This window comes from Teleopsis dalmanni, chromosome 2, assembly GCF_002237135.1.
Source record: "Teleopsis dalmanni isolate 2A chromosome 2, ASM223713v2, whole genome shotgun sequence".
Taxonomy (NCBI): domain Eukaryota; kingdom Metazoa; phylum Arthropoda; class Insecta; order Diptera; family Diopsidae; genus Teleopsis; species Teleopsis dalmanni.
The window spans coordinates 140071244-140089580 of NC_051847.1; the positions used below are offsets into that span (position 1 = coordinate 140071244).

General features: G+C 27.0%; 2 protein-coding genes across 3 annotated transcripts in view; one reads left to right on the plus strand and one right to left on the minus strand.

Moving 5' to 3' along the window:
- The window catches only part of LOC119681651 (RNA-binding protein Musashi homolog Rbp6), a 313072-nt gene that overhangs the window by 161427 nt on the left and 133308 nt on the right, over nucleotides 1–18337 (plus strand). The gene's annotated exons all lie outside the window — the stretch shown is intronic.
- Nucleotides 852–6154, minus strand: LOC119681652 (venom carboxylesterase-6-like). The gene is made up of 5 exons (XM_038094904.1): nucleotides 5913–6154; nucleotides 5642–5767; nucleotides 3720–4740; nucleotides 2884–3013; nucleotides 852–1072 (listed from the first exon to the last, which is right to left on the minus strand). Exons 1-5 carry the CDS (start codon nucleotides 6129–6131, stop codon nucleotides 943–945), a joined length of 1626 nt encoding a protein of 541 aa, XP_037950832.1. The 5' UTR covers nucleotides 6132–6154; the 3' UTR covers nucleotides 852–942.

Consider the following 18337-nt stretch of genomic DNA (forward strand, 5'->3'; position numbering starts at 1 on the left):
AAATAAAATAAAATATATATTTATGTAGTCATACTGAACTTGATTACCAATAGCTAACAAAAGCTTTATGTATTTCGTCAGAAACTCAGTATACTCTAAAATGTTATATATTATATTATTTGTCTGCGTTTGGTAGGCAATCCAAATTATATTATCAAATCTACTCCCATTTCAGCTTAACGTTTTTGCTCCTTACATTACCTACTAAAATTACAATGCTCTTTATGACTACACACACATTTTAAATATTCCTTCAGGACTAACCACTTCATCAAATATTGATAGAAATTTCCATTTCATTTTTACCTTTACAATTCTCATTTGCCTCGTTGTATTTTGATTTTAATTGAAACTCGTCTTTTTTGTTCTTTTTTTTCTATTTTTAATTTTTATTTGTTCCTTTTATGTATCAAAATAATTTTCCCTCTAAAATCAGTCAACTGAAATGATTTTTATTTCACAGGTATTTCCTTTTGTTATTTATTTTTATTTGCAAATTATTCCACGAAATACAAAAATTTTATTTTTTATATTTGGTGACCTTTTGCAAAAAATAAATAAAATCTACGTAAAAATAAGTAAAAATTCAAAAAATCCATAAAAAGGTAGGAAAAGTCAAAAAATCACTGAGGCGTTTTAATTGCGGTTTTTGATAAGTTCAGAATAGGTGTTCCAGAAATGAGTTCAAATAAAAGCTTCACAGAATTTTGGTGTTATTAATATATCAGTTTATTTATGTTTCCCTTTAATTTTAAATTTTGCTTTGAATAAGTTTTATTTCCGTTTTTGTCGTTATAGCTTTTGTTTTCATTTTTGTTCACTGTTTTAATTAATGAATTCTATGTCCAAAATTGAAATACAAAAATAATACAATAAAATAGTTTACATTATTTACAAGTTCAAAGTGTTCTTGAACTTTGTATAGAAATATATTATGTACTCTTAATTTAATGGAAAGTGTTCGTTCCAAAAATCATATTCGTCAAAATTTATTCCTCGTTTAAATTCCAATTGGTTTGAGATGAGCGTATAACCTGTTGGATATGCTGTAGATGGATTTGCAAAAATGTTTCTAAAAATAAAATAAAAAATACATTAATAAATCGGAAACTAATTAAAATATATAATCAAGAAATAATTTCAATGAAATATGAATTAAAATATTGTTGTAAGATCTTCCACCCTATTCATGTTGACTACCTATAACTTGCATCCTAAATATCCTATTATTTTATCCCATATATAGTGGAGATGAACAAAACTATTTAATTAATTATCTTCATAAAAACGAAGAAACCACCTCAACATATATGGTTGGGATAGGTTGGAGTGCCAGTGTCGTTAATCAAAGATTAAGCACTAAGTATAGACTGTAATGACACTGTACATATGTTTACTCTATAAGACCTTAAAGGTTGAAGTCTAAGGCATCACGTATTTTCTTAAATAATCTATAAATATGATTATTTTCCAAAATTTAGTAGATGATTTAAAAAATCAGTTCAGTCAGTAAAAAAAGAGATCTCAAAAATTTATTCACCAAATATTCAAACAAATGAAATATGTATCATATTGATGTAGTAAAAATTCTTTACGCTTACCCTAAAATTTATTGGTATACATTAAGACTGAAAAGTTTTCGGAAATTCTCATTTAAAATTCGCGCGCTGTATATTTTTCGATATTTTAAGTTTATGTAGTTTGGCAGCACTGTCCTTAATTAATATGCCAAAAATGAGCGCGATCTGTCAGACAGTTCGTTTACGGCAGCTGTTGAAACCAGTTCACCTCAGTAGTGCGTTGCGAAATGTCTTCGACGGTCGTACGACCGTCCTGAAAGGCTTTGTACCACTCATAAACTTGAGTTTTCGATAAAACTGATTCCCCATAAGCCTTTTGTAGCATTCGCAACGATTCTGCACACGAAATTTCGTTCGAAACACAAAATTTGATGCAAACTCTTTGTTCAATATTTTTTTCCATTGTTTTTTTCGCAACGCACTACTGAGGTGAACTGGTTTCAACAGCTGCCGTAAACGAACTGTCTGACAGATCGCGCTCATTTTTGGCATAGTAATTGTCCTTAATTGCTGCCAAACCACATAAACTTAAAATATCGAAAAATATACAGCGCGCGAATTTTAAATGAGAATTTCCGAAAACTTTTCGGTCTTAATGTATTAGTAACTAAGTTATCAATATATGTTTGTTTAAAATGATGAAATAACAATAAAAATATAATTTTTTTTCATGCTATATTAATAGTGTCACAGGTGCCTGTCATTATTGCTTAAACAATTAAATAAACTTTTAAACATATATTGAATCTTCTTTCAATTAAATATCGTTTGTTATTCCACTATTGATACTGTTAATCATTATATCAATAATTGTCAAAGTCTGTACAACGCTTTGGTCATCTTTTGAATTTAAATAACAGAGCTTACTCTGTCCGAGTTCTGGATAAAAACTCTGCAAAAAAAATTGCAAAACTATTATCATTGCAGTTAATTCTTTATAACAACAAATATGACACTTTATTGTATCTAAGAAATCGTGCCTCGTAATAATACTATAATAATACTTGTACTCTTAAAGCATACATATAATTGCGTAATCTGTGTAATCTTATTCTATTAGTCTTTTACTCAGCATGTTATTGACAATCAAGAACATTCCTATAACATACTGAGTTCTTCTTTTATTTACATTAGTTTAGGTTATTACAATATTGGAAAAAAAGGGTTACTGTATAAAACTCAAAGGATTTAGAACCATCTAAAATAATGTCCAAAATGATTCTTAAGGAAAATTTTAAAGCTAGTTATAATACGATTACCATAAGAACTATCTTTCTGAAACTTCTATTTTTACTTAACTTACCTGCTTTTGATGAAATCATAAAGGTAATTGGTATAAAGGTTGACTAGATGAGCGTCTTTGTCTTGTTTATTAAATTTGTGTAACTCCGATTCGAATAAATACATAAAATCATCCATGTGCTCTACCCGCGCTGTAAAATCAAAATTAATTTAAAACTTTCTGTTTCATTTAAAAGGTTCTTAAATAGTTAAAATAAATACTTTTTAAATTTGTTGAAAATTTTGAATGGAAGGGTAAATGTTAAATGTTCTTAAGACAATTAATAAATGCCAATAGAAACAGTAGTTTTAAATATTTACTTATATTAAGGAGTAACTTAGTATAAATTCAATATTTTTCAAATATTAGATTATTTTAGGCATTATGCTGAATCTGTAACAGATTCCACGTAGATCACTTATGAGCATGCTATTTTTTTTCGGTGCCCTTGCTTATGCTATCTTATTTGATTTCCCATCCCTTTGTAGTTTTTGATTGTAATTAATAAAGATTGCTATGTTAAGTGCATTTCTAATTTAAGAAGCACCTGCATCGGTTTAATTTGCATAATTTTAAAAATTTTATGAGACTTCCACTATTTCTTTTAGTAGTTTTTAATGGTTCGCGAATAACGAGTTTACTGGATTAGTAGCCCAACTATTTACTTATGTTACGCAAATTATATGAGATGTGTGCTATTACAGTGTATTAGTTCCATATAATAAAGTAATGCACTATAATCTTCTTTTTGTACACTTGTTACAGAAACCAATTACATACATCTTTATAAGTATTTTTCATAAAGTAATTTTCAAAATTCATTCTACCGTTAATCACTTAAATTTACGTAAACTTACATTGATTGGTCTGAAAATTTAAATTACTGTATTCTCCCTTATAGACAAATTTGTATGCATAGACATTTGTATACTTTGAAGCCAGCTTAGCCAGACGTACTGCACCAAAACGTATTATGGCGTCTGAAAAAAGGTTACAGAGTTGAAAAAAATTTGTTGCTCCTTCTGTACTATTTTTCAGGTAATATGATTTTATAGCAGCATTTATAACATCTTTATTACTGTTTCTTTCATACATAAAAATGTGTGGTGCCAACTCTTCAAATTCTGCATAAAAACGTTGTTCAAGTCTCTGATTTTTCACTATGTCTGCAGCGGAAGTGCAAAATTCCCCATCAGTAAAACCATACAAAATTGGTATCTTATGAAATTTGCCTGTACGCAATTGCTCATAAAGAGTGTCAGTATAGAATCGCTCCTGTCCGAAATCTGCTTCCACAACTGGTAACCACAAATAAATAGGATTATCCTTGCCAAAAACGAACATGCCGCGTAAAGTTGCTGCAATTTCTGCTCCACCAAATTTATTTAAACAGTTTAAAATACTTTCTGCAGTGCTTAATTGAGTTGCTCTACAATTGAGCAGCTTTATTTGTCTGGAAGCCAATTCCATTTGTGTACTTTGTGGTAATGTTGCTTGCGGTGGTAAAGATCCGCTCATTAGAATAGCTTTGTGAAATAATTCAGCACTTAATGGTGAAGTTAAATGTAAGCTAATGCTAAGTGCACCCGCACTATAACCTATGAGGGTAACGTCTTTCGAATTACCACCAAAGTATTTAATATAGTTCTGTAACCAACGTAAAGCGAGTACTTGATCTTTAAAGCCTGCATTGCCTGGTATGTCAGAAGTACCTAAATTTAAATAACCAAGCGCACCTAAACGATAGTTGAACGTTACTACGACAATTGGTTTTGAAAGCAAATACTTGGGTCCTGCGAAACTGCTCAGACCAGATCCTATATATAAACCGCCTGGATGCACTAGTACTAATACAGGTAAATTAGCTTCATGGTTGAGCTGAAAATAAAATTTAAGTAATAAATTTATGTAATAATGTTGTTTTTATATATATTTAAATTTTTGTTTAGGTTTTATTTATTTTTTATTTTTGAAATATTTTTATTTATTAACAGTAATAATAATAATTATTATTAATTATTGGATAATTATATCCATTATATAATAAATTTTTTATGCGAAAATTTAATTTTTAAAGAAGTAAATTCTTGGGCTGATCATATAGTCCAAATATATGATTACTGCTAACTGAAGTATCTCAGTGGTTTTTGGAAATATCTTACATTTAATTGTTAAGAGTACGTTGCTTTGTATGTTAACATCCGAGTCAATAACTCCAATTTGATAGGACTCAACCCCGGACTATTATAGTCCAAAAAATTATAAACTTACAATTAAACCAATATAATTAATTACTTAATAAATAATAATGCATTTGTTTTTTTGTTTATTTTTTGTCATAAGTCTATTAAATATATTGATTTTTTAAAATAACTCAAGTATACTTTTATTTGTTATTTATTTTTAAGTCTTTATCCATTATTATTTTTATTTATCTATACTTTAATGGGTACTCTTAAATTTTATTTAATTTTAGTTTTTAATTTACTTTTAGTTTTTTGATTTTGCTCACTTGTAAGTTATTTGTTTGTTTAAACTTATATTAACATATATATATTGGAATCATGCTTCTATTGAATTGTAGGCTATATTATATTTTATTTAGTATAATTTTTTAATTATTTAAATTTTATCTCTTTATATTTTTGATTTTTACCAATACTAATTGCGTTTTAAGGTGCATTTACTTGATAATTGGCTATTTTAACGAATTTATGTTACGACTTTTTATATTATTTATTGAATATTAAAAGAAACTCATAACTTCTAATGTACTTACAGTTTTTGTATAAATATTTATTGTTAAACAGTTTTCGGAGGAATTTGTAGCATATATAGAGGGACAATCATGACCATCATATCTGGCATCTATAATTTTCGGCATTTCTATAAGTGTTTTGGGGTCCTATAATAAATTGATTTCTAATTCAATGAACAAATTCAGTCTCTAATATACTTTTTTTAATATACAAATAGTATATTAATATAATAAAATAATTTTTTTCTTTATTTTTATTATCTTAAATAAGATTTTTGTTCTTAAAGCTTACCTTAAAGCGAAGAGTTCCAGTTGGTGGTTCAGCATACGGTATGCCACGAAAACTGTAAAATGTATCATTATTCCAAGCTGTGCTAATGGATCCTAATACTGTTGTTGTCGAATTCTTCCATATTATTGTTACACTTGGTATGTCGTCAAAGACTTCAGAGTTTGAATTTTTCAATATGACTAAATTTATTAAAATAAAAATTATAATCTTAAAATACATTCCAAAACGTACTACACCATCTGCACTTGTACGAGCAACTAACAAATCGGGCTGAATATAATCTCAGCTGTAGTATTTCAAATATACACCCTTTTATCTTTCAGCGTTGTATATTGTTTAAGATAAAAAAAATTTATTTAATTTAAAGATATCAGGCATTTCACTAAAGACATCAGACATTAAAAAAATATAATTAAAATCAAAAATTATTTTAATTTGTTAATAAAATACTTGTTCTTTGATGATTTTATTGCATTTTATTGACTGCACTCACCGAAACTTTATGATTATTTACTTTCGTTCTTTCCTGCTGTTTAAACATACAAATTAAGTGCAATTACACTTCAATTAAACTATCAACACTTCAATTTCATGTGTGGTAAAACAAAACTCTTCCATAACATTTACATAAATAAAAATTGCGATAAATATTTGAGTCATATACGAATAATATAATCCGCTATATTATGAGCGATATTTAATTTTTTTTTTTTTGAGTTTTTATGATAAGCTGAATGTATTTGAAAAAATATAGATGGCATATATGTGTATATAGTCATTTCTTTTGTTTCTGAGCATATTATATTATAGTTGGAAATAAATGAGCAATTATTGCTTATTTTATAATTTATAATATTTATAATTTATAATATTACACTAATTTTATTTAAACTATTTAAACCTTAGTTGTTTGACTTTTTTTAAATTATTGAAAACACATTCATACACATTCATAACTCAATATATTGGCTAAAATAACACTTCTATATGATATATTTTAATTGATTTTAGGCAGTAATGTATATAATATGTAATATATGTAATATGTAATATGTGCAATATATGTATGTTAAACTTTATTTAATTGTCATAACCATTCGTGTCCGGGCTTCGACTTGACGCAGTACTTTTCTTCAGGCTGCTTTGGTGAATGCATATTTTTCTTCGGAGTCCTGTATAAACTTTGGTTATTGTTCCCTTAATTTAATCACTCCATGTAAGACATGATCTTCATGCTTAAGTAAAATTACGTGTATGATATTAACATAATAAAATTCAAGACTGTTGACAAAACATAGCTTAAATTTTTTGATTCAAGTTATTCATAGTTTATTTTATCCTTTCTTCCTATTTCATGTTCCTTTCTTCCTTTATTTATTTTTGTCTATCTTAGTTAATGTTCTATTTTCGTTCACTTTTTTTATTGTATTCCTTTAACAGTGTAATTATTTCACTATATTTGTAATATTATTCCTTTGATAATAATTAGATACTCACGATATCTGTACAAATGCACTTTTTTTAGAAACAAACTACAATGTTATATTTATTAATTATCTTGAACTAAAATATCTACTAAAAGATTGTAATATAAATACCTTGCTTTTTTTTTTAATTTTACATAATAAGAATCTGTTTCTTTTTCAAATGCCACTTGGTTTTCAATCATAAATATTCCTTCTTCTGATCACCTATTTACATCATTTGTTTCCTATAATATAATATTTCCTATATTGAATATTCGTTTAAATGTTCTTTCTTATTGAACATCTAATGAACATACTTATATAAAATTGATTATACGTAACTGAATTAAAACAATGTAAGAATCAGTGTAGGAAGTTTAAAAGGCTATTATTATTTATTAAAATTTGCAACTTTTTCTAACTGATAATATGGGTTTTGTGGGGAGAAGTATGAGACACGTACTAGAAATGAGACCTTCTAGAAGTGAGACCTGTTCTGATGTACAGTTGAAAGAAGTACCTACGTTGGCATATTATATTGCATGAAAATGCACCACTTGGAGAACTAGATTAAATATTGAAATGAATGGAGAAAGTCAGAATCAGAAAAATTCTTTAAACCTATGAAAGGGGCATGGTAGAAATCGTAGTCCAGAACCATTCAACTTAGTAATAAAAATATTGTTTATCTTTAGTTATTTATTATATAGACTAAAAATCATAAATTTATTTGAATTTCTCTTTAATCTTTTAAATTTAATGCATGTTAAGTAGTTTTTATAATAATCAAAGTTTTATTAAATTCTGTCAGCATTATCATATTCATACAGCACACAATGTAATCCTCGTACATATATATTTTTCCAAGCAGATTTGAAAATATATGCAACTTCTTCCCCGCAATTTTATTTTGTCTCTGCGTTCAGAATAAGCAAGTTCACTTAGTATCTTTATTTATGCTCATTATGTATTAAAATTATGCTAATTTTAATAAATCTTTCATGCCAAATGTAAAGCACACATAACAATAAAAAATTATTAAAAAAACAGAAAAGAACTTTTGAAGAAATGAGAAAAAAAATTAAAAAAATAAATTCCATATAAAAACATTTTTCATTGCTGGCATATAAGGGAATCGCACATTTTTCACACATGAGGTGCCTGTAAAATGTGAGAATGTGTATCTCAACTCACTACATTACGCATGGAAAATGCGTTTATTGAGGCGTTCAATTGTGAAGAAAAATAAATATTACAGTGCCAGCGTAAGGCAATGTAAGGCAGTGTAAGGCAGTGTAAGGCAGTGTAAGGCAATAAGACAGCTGCTTGTTGAGTTGTCGAATGTAACCATCCGTCCAACTCTTCGCCTGTCTACCATTTGTTTCTTTAAGATTTCCCCAAAAGGGCAATGTTGTTAATAAAAAACAAACAAAAAATACGCATAAAATTATATATTTTCTCAATTCGGTATTGCTTATTTATACGAGTAGAGTGAAATGTTTTTTGCCTCAACATTATCTTTTCATAAATTTTAGAGTGCTTCGACCCGACCCTTCGACTACGGTAAATTTGTCTTCGCTTAAATTTATGAAAATATTTGACATTTTTAAACTTTCTTAATATTTGATTTAATTTGTCAAACAAAATAAACAAAATAAACAAAAATATTTGTTAGAAATTTTCAGATCCCTTGTCCTCTTGCTGCGCACCTTTTCACTTCGTTGTCCTTCGATAGACAGTTGAATTTGAGAAAGTTTTTGTATTTCGTTAAAAACAAATGAATCAAAGTGAAAAGTTGTAAAAAGTAGAAAAACTTAAAAAATTTTAATTGGGTTTTGTTAACATAAAAATCTTACATCAAAATTTTATTGCTATTTCTGTGGCATAAAGCAACCAGCAATATAATCCTTTAAATCCTTTTTTACGAGCTTCCATGTGTTGCGACATGAGCCAGTGAGTGCTTTCGTGTTTGAAGCACTTAAGCTTATTACAAGCGGTTGATGAGCGTACACATTGAAGGGATCACACCTGATAAAATTGTGCCAGTGGTTGTATTTTAAACCTATAAAGAACCCAACTAAAAGCTTAAGTTTGTATGAGCGAAATTTATGAATTATGAAATTTTAATTTGACATAAACTGAAAGAGTTAAAATGTTTTAGGTTCTTAATCAATATCAGGTGAACCACTTTTAATTTAAAAGCACTAGTAAAAATAAATTACATATTTTAATAGCAAACAGTTGACAAGCCAGGAACGGTAGAGATATTTATAAATTAATAAAAATACATACTCTTATAAATAAATACACTTTAAGAAATTTTTTATAAACTTTTATATTTTTATCACTTTTTATTTCTATTACGTTTTTAAAGAATTTTTATATAGCCGCAATTTTTGCTCAATGTTTCTATATACTATATTTGTCATTTATATTATATGGATTCTATATTATATGTCCATATATTTTTCTACATATTTTTGCTAGTTGAAACTTCAAGAACTTTAATGCTTTTACATTATGGTTTATAAATGTTTTATATTATGCATTTTCTCATATTTTGCGAATATCTTATTTTTACTTAAATTTTCTCTTTCTACCGTCCCACCAATGCGGTTCCACTCAAGTGGATTTTAAGTGCTCCGAAACTGCATTTAACTTACACTTCTGATTTCGAAACCCATTTAGCGGTTCACCTTGAATGCTTTGTAAAGGCAGTGGGTTATTTGTTATTGCAAGCTCAACAATTAGTTCAGTTTACTTGAACATTTTAGTCTGCAATTACGGTTAAAAAATCTCAAACGGGGGTGTATTCAAAAGTATTATAAGCATTAAAGAACAGTGAGAACTTTGCAGAGATGCTTTATGTTGTGTAATGTTTCATATATACATTATATCACCTATTTCCTTTATAATTTTTTCTGTTTTATGCATTAAAAAGATATAAATTTGGTTTTTTTTTATATATATTACTATCTCTATATTTTTTTATATACATTGAAAGAAGTTGATCCAGTTAAATAAATAACCAATGTAAATATACGTTTTTGGCAGACAGGAAATATTATTTCAATAAACAGTTGAATGAAAAATAAAATTAGGTGTCTACATATTTCGACAAAACATATAATCCATTTCATGGATTTAATTTGGCATCACTAGTTCATTGATATATATCAAACAAAACTGTGATCTAAGGTATTATACCTTTAATATAAGATTTGTCATTTTACAGTGTGGATCATACAATGAGTAGAAGATAATTTGATTAAGTTCGGATGATGATTTTTCTCATCTAACTCATTTGTCGGTTGATGGGTATAACAACACATAAATTTAGCGTATAGTGAAAAGAAAAAAGTATTTGTCGAAAGTCCATTATGTTCACAAAAAATCATATAATCGCCCTACAACAATTGTTTAAAAGTCTGATAGGCCTTTCATGTCTTCAATATCGAATGTGTGACACAAGCTGGTAATTCTATTGGTTACAGCAATATGTTACTAATTCTTATTTAGCGCGAAATTTATGCCAAAATTTTTGTTTTAACAAAACGACGTACAGCTCATGAAACATATCCTTTTTTAGGTTTATAATATGAGAAATTTACCGAACATGTCATATCACATTTTCGTTATGTGAATTGACCATCAAGATTATGAAATTTTTTTATCGTGGAACTGGTTATTGTGAGTTAATGAAAAAAATTATATTAAAGTGGACTCAAACTTGCAAAGCTTTAATAACGAACATTTGTTATATCCTAGTCTAGCTGTTGGCAACTAAATGCTCAGAAGTCTTTAGAAATATCTTCAAACAGATTTAGTTCTTTAATATGGTATATCTTGTTTGCGAGATTTGAATGGTTTATTTCTCAGCTGAGAATTGTGTCTAAATATTGTGTTACAATAAAACCTAAATTTACAATCATTAACACAAATATGTTTCATTAACGTTAACTTTTGAAATTGTAAAATGTATAACTCTACACTAATTCTATAGTAAAAGAAATGGATTCAGTGTATATAAAACTATGTCTCATATAGGTAACTTTCCTACTAAAGAAAAATAGGAATCGCAATAAATGCTGCGAAATAATATATATGTGAGGATGCATTTTAAAAGAGATAAAAATCGTTTATATATAGAGGTATATATATATATATTTCGTTATATAGAGGTATATATATATATATTTCGTTATATAGAGGTATATATATATATATATATTTCGTTATATAGAGGTATATATATATATATTTCGTTATATAGAGGTATATATAGAAGTTATATAGAGAGGTTAAACAATTTTTTTTTATTTGGATTTTTTTGCATATTACTGGTAATTATGTACGTATTTATTTTAAAAAGATATGTAATTTTTGTTTATTCATATAAACATACATAAAATCAATAACATTATCATATATTGGTTTTTATTTCAAAAAATTATTTTTATTAATTACTATTTTATACATATTTCATTATCATATATAATTTAAATTTTATTTTTGATTATTTTGATTACCTCTTTCCTTGTCAAAAAACTCTCCTAACAAGTTAGAAGACTTAAAAATTTTTAAACCTCTCTAAAAAATCTGTACCTCTCGTATTAAAAGCCAGACTACCCTACCCTGTGTAATTTAAAATTATTATTTTCAACAAATGCATATAAATTTCTTTCCCCCTTTCACAATTCCACTCGCGAGCCAAAAATGTGTACTTCTCTGTTATAAATTGAATAACATATCATTGCAAAGGAGTTTCGCATAAGATAAAACGTGTTAATTTAGATTTTAACTAGCATTTGAGTAAAATTGTTATGGACAGGTTCGCTAGGGAGAGGTTCAAAAATGTGAAAAAGTTTAAAAAATCGATCCTATAACTTCGTTATAGGAATTCGTTATATGGAAATTAGCTATAGAGAGGTTTGACTATATATGAAAAAATTACAAACCATTCTTTAAACTTCAAAACAACTGTAAAAATATGTAACTATTGTTTATTATTTTGTATTTTTATAATAGGTTTCATCAAGTGAGTTTGATTATATGTTAAAATTAAGGTATGCAAAAAGTTTTATGTCTCAACATAAAGCAGAAATTTATTAGGAAAGTTTTTGTAAATTAAATTATTTATTTTATTTCAAACAAACATTAAAACTAAACAAAACTACTTTTATTTTCCAAATCATATTAGAAATTTTTTCCATCGATCGACTTTAGGTATTTTGAGGGAATGGCAAAATAAAATTATTGTGCTTGAATTTAAACAATAATACTCTATTTCAGACTTATTCAAAATTAGATAAAATTTACTATATCTCAACAGATTAAAACTACCTCCACTAATGAAAATATCTAAAAGTGCTTCAATTATATTGTTAATTTCTTCCAAATTGAACTTAATCTTTCAACAAATAAAAATTCTAATGGTTGATTGCATAATTCCAGTATTATGCTCACATTATTTAGATATTCCAAATGTGTACTAAAGCACCCTGTCCGATTAGTACATTCAACTTGCAATATAATTAGTAATAATCATACTTCAATAAGTACTTTTCCCGTAAACTTTAAGCTACTTATTCCTTTTATTTATAACTCTGTTTTTAATTCTTTTATATAGAATTTCTCTCAATATAAGATTAATTTTACGAAATCATTAGCCAAATTATTTCAACTAATTAATAAATTAAATCTTCAATTATTTGAAAATCATGAAAGCTGTAAGCAATAAAATATTAATTAAATAAAAACCACTTATATCAAATAAAAGAAAATAAATACGATTGAAAAAATAAATTTAATTATCATAAGCATCGCATTTTATCAATTGCATTCTTTAGCATCAAATTAAGATAAAAATGCAATAGAAAGAAAACAGACTAAAGAATTCATATTTCCATATTTAAATTCTTGAAACGTTCATATTGACTCAACCCCACAATTGCATTAATCTCTTCAAATTATTAGCTATCTCTTAAGTTCAATATACTGTGCATTTAATAAATATTAAATGCAAATTACTTTTCATGATATAAAAGCACCAAATATGACAATTTCAATGATTATTGCAAAATAAAGCGCACTTGAGAATTTAAATGAAAACATATAATCTGTGCTTAATGGCTTTGGAAAATATGAAAAATACACAATAGTGCATACCAATGCAGTAAAAAAATGCATTTGCTATAATTAAAGCAGCAATAAAATATGCTTAATAAAAAATGCATGTCCATTAAACAGATACTTAACATATTAAAGGCAATAAAAATCAGCTTTGTTTGTTTTTTAAAGTATCAGAAGCAAGAGATTTGGTGGAATTTACAGATTCTGATTTGTACTCCTTTGATGACTAATCCACCATTTATGGTTGACAAAAAGCTTTAAAGAGTTGGAGTAGCCATTAGCATGCTTTATAATAATAAAGCTATATAATAAATATAGGATCAAATATGTGAACTAAAGCTTTAGCATACCATTCTACAAATATATATTCTTCAATAAAATTTTAAATTCCTTTTAATATTCTTACCATTATTTTTATAATTCATTCAAAAACTCCTGTATATTTATTAGAAGAATAATAATAAATAAACAGGAGTTGTTACTTAAAATATTTCTTATTATTATAATTTTTATTATTTTTATTATATATTATTATTATTACTCAAGACCATAAAATCTTTTGTGATAACCCTGTTGAAAAATCTTATAAAAGTAACTTAGACAGTATAAGAGTTTTGATGAGCCTATTAGAATTCCTTAACTGAAGATGCCGGACTTTGGTTGGTTCAATGAAAGTAAACTCTAACTCTTTTCTAATATTCACAGGACATAAGCCTATACATATATGTCCTTATAGCGAATATAAGAGTTCGATGAACCTGACAGAATTTCTTATATCAAGATTCTAAAGTTCGGAATCCATTCAATGAAAGTTAACTCTAACTCTTTTCTGATATTTATAAGACACAAAAATATACGTATATGATGGGCAGATGTCATTATAGCAAGTTTTTTGGTTAAAAGTTTAACTCAGGTTTAGGTAAAGATATGAGCAAATTTATTGATATGTATAACTGTATAATTATATATTTTTTTGTTATATATAATTTTATATAATATACTTTCATAACTATAGATATATTATCTATATATAATATTGACAATTATAAAGCACAACTGTAATTGTATATCTAACTGAGGTGGTATTATCCAGTGACCTTTTATAATTACTCGAAAATATTTAGAAATCCATTGCAAACAGTTTTGATGTAATTAGGAAAAATAATTTTTTTCCATTATAAATAATTTAATTATGTTACGATTGAAACTTTGTGTTTTTACCTTTAAATTATTTCATTTTTTTTACTCCTTAACTATAAAACTGTTCAGGAAACTCTTTCTTTTTAAAGAAAGAAGAATACTTTTTTTAATAAAATGTTAATTTAATACTAAAAATTTGCCTTTAATTTTAATAAATTTAAGGTATTCAGTATTAAACAGTAATATGAGTATAATTTGTTGTTATTTGATATTTTGTTAGTACCACTTTGCCACGTACTTTCTCTCTACAACACATTATGAGGTTGTGTCTTGTATCTAAAACCAGTCGATTTCACTTCAACTTTATTTGGACGAAAAGTAAGTGCTTAACTAACTTAAACATAAAAACCAATTTCGGTGTAAGAAACGTAAATATGTCATACTTACAGCTTCACAGGGCTATATTCATACCTACCGAGTATGTTAGACACGAGCATAACCTTTTATCCCAGTTATCCTTGTTTATTGTGTAATAAAATATTGTACAAAAATTTTTCCTTTTTATAACAAAACTTTGATACTACATATATATATACATGTACATATACACTCATACTTGAATTAGTATCTGTGTTGTTGGTGCATTTTGGGAATTGAAATGAGTGTTGCCAATTTTTGGTGGTTTTCGTTTGCGTGGCAAACGGTACTATATCCTTCTATGTATAACAGCCAATATTATAAATATAAATGAACTTTGGCTTCTGTGATTTAATATAACTTCCTACATACAAGTACATGGGCGAAAATGTGAGTATATAGAACAACACAATGTATTACTTTGCGTTTCCGGTATTGCATGCACGGAATTTGCTTGCTTAATATTAAAAAGGAGAAGAAAAACTGGAAGTTTTACGAGAACCGCCAGTGTAAGATTTTAACAATGGATAAGCCACAAAAATGCTATCGATGCGTTGTCGGCGATAAAGTTTGTTATGGAATTTGTCCTTTTTGGTTACACACAGCGCAGAAAGATACACACAGCAGCGATATATAACAAAGATCCTTTCGCTATCCTTAACTACTCGTATTTTTGACAAAGCAAATAAATCCTTTAAGCATGTTGTGTGTGATTGCTTATGAGGAAAATCAATAGTTTGTAATCAAGAAAAATTGAAACTAAATAAATATATTTATTATTAATATTGTATTAATTTTTTTTTTTTTTTTTTGTGAAGATAAATGTGTTGTGCTAAATGTGTTTTGTTAGCATTCGTGCATTTGACAAGAGACGCTACTGCAGAGAAAGAGAGAGGAATTGTTAACAATAAAAATAGCAATTTAAAAAATTTAATGATTTTGACATTTCATTTTATGCACAATAAAAATAACAATACAAGTCATTTTTCATAAAATACAATATGAGTACATTTTAAAATTTCCAATGACTCACATAAAAGGGACAGCAGCAGTTCTTGATGTCTTTATGAGCATTTTGGATTTTAAATATGTGCTTCATTGCACACATACTTATTATGCAATAAATTGAGAATAATACTTCCAATATTTGTAAGGACTTCATATATGTGGGTGGTAGCAATGTATATTCAATTGTATAGACAAGGAATTGTAATAAACTTATAGAGTTTTTAAATAATATAACTACAAATTAGGTATAGGAAAGCTTGTAGAAATCAAAAATCTTTTACAATATCGAAATCGGTATTAAATAATTTTCTTTTTTATTATTATTATATATTCTTATACTTTTGATAATTTTCACAATAAATTTATAAAAACATATTCATTTTAAATATTATAGACGAGTGTGTATTACTACTTCTTGAGTACTAAAATGATATAAAGGCAAAATAAGAAACTTACTGAGAGAATTGAACGTTCTGCCATAAATTGGGAAAAAAAAGTAAGACCTAAAGTTAAAGAAAGAACTTCCAATATGAATACGTTTTAGCAAAATGTATTTTTTTAAACCATTCTAATATTCATTTCACATTTTCAAAAGGTGGTTGTGTGGGATGCAGAGTTAGATCAAATTCAGACTTATCAAAAACCTTAAAACTCACTTTTAAAGAGAGTTTGAAAGTAATGCATTTATGACAATATATATATTATGAAACATTTAAGCTTAAAAATATATAAAGGATATTTCGACGTTTATAGTTGCAAAATTTTTATTGATTATTCACATTTTAAATGATCAAATTTTTAAAAGTACATAAACATTTAATAACAACCAGTACACGCGCTATTTGGTGGTAGTTTTCTAGTAAAAATTTCGTAGCGTAATAACTCAAAAGTATGCAGTATTGATATATACTATACTAGTGGGAGAAGTCATTTAAATGGCTGTCTTCAATAAAATCGGTTTCCAGTATTTCAATATGTATTTGCGTGACCAGGACGCACATTAGAACTTTGATACATTTAGAAGAAAATTTAGAAGCCATATCATTGTCATTGGTGAAGATTTAGAACAGATCTTTGAATCAGGATTCACTTTTCAATGTGTGGGTGCGAATGCTTTAAATGGTTTCTTGTTTCAATAAGACTATGCAACATGTTATATTGTTATAGAAATCAATAGTATAAAGTAAGTATACGATATTTTAGATCATGGAATCTGGGGTGTAATTTTGTGGAAGTACTGGTATTTTAAGCTACTTGTCTATGTAAACAAGGTTCAATTTTAAAAGTAAACATCGTATGTTTCATTTTTGAAATTTGACTTTAAATATTCAAATAGTTATGTTATAGGAAACTAGAGTTTTAGCACTCAAATTATTTTTCGTCATTATGACATAAAAAGCATCTTGCCTTATTACAATCTCTTCTTTTTCTATACATTGTAAAGAAACAGCCTTATCAATTAGGTAAACTACTTTATTTAGAATTAGATATGTAAATTTTAAGACATTGCTTGTAATATTTAAAAAGGTTATGAATAGGTTATGGTAAATTTACTTACAGGTCACTGTAAATTAGAGAACTATGCTAGAAGATTAGGTCTCCCTTTCAATCAAATCTGTCGCAGCTGTGTGGAAGACGATGAGAGTGCCTTTCATCTACTATGTTTTTGCCCAGCTCATGCACGTCGGCGACTTAATACTCTAGGAGACAACTTTCTTGAGAACCTTGACCAATTACATGACCTGACACTAAATAGAATTTTATGGTCCCTCAAAGGTTCTAGGTGGTTTTAAAGTATGAGTTTTTTCTATATATACTGTAGCACAATGGGCCAATAGACCTAAGTAGATTCACTATGGATCGCCGGTATAACCTAATCTAACCTATGGATAATTGAAGTTCTGGATAACTTTATGTGGTTATTTGCCGGATTTTTTTTAGTTCTTAATTCTATCAATTCAATCTTATAAAATGGGTAGAAAACTTTGCATACCATTAGATGATATAATGTGTGTTTTGATAGCAAAAAGATAAATAAATAAAAACTTATTAGTTGTCCTAGGAATAAATTTTAAGTTAAGTTTGCGTTTTGAGATATATAAGTCTATATATTTATTTATTTATTTATTTGCATACCATTAGATGATATAATGTGTGTTTTGATAGCAAAAAGATAAATAAATAAAAACTTATTAGTTGTCCTAGGAATAAATTTTAAGTTAAGTTTGCGTTTTGAGATATATAAGTCTATATATTTATTTA

Bases quoted from the DNA above. Each gene is read 5' to 3' on its own strand.
- LOC119681652 (XM_038094904.1), bottom strand. From the start codon at position 6,131: ATGTATTTTAAGATTATAATTTTTATTTTAATAAATTTAGTCATATTG. The intron at 5,768-5,912 runs GTAAGCTTTAAG...AATTTATTATAG, and splicing joins CTGGAACTCTTCGCTTTAAG to GACCCCAAAACACTTATAGA. The intron at 4,741-5,641 runs GTAAGTACATTA...TTTTATTTTCAG, and splicing joins TAAATATTTATACAAAAACT to CTCAACCATGAAGCTAATTT.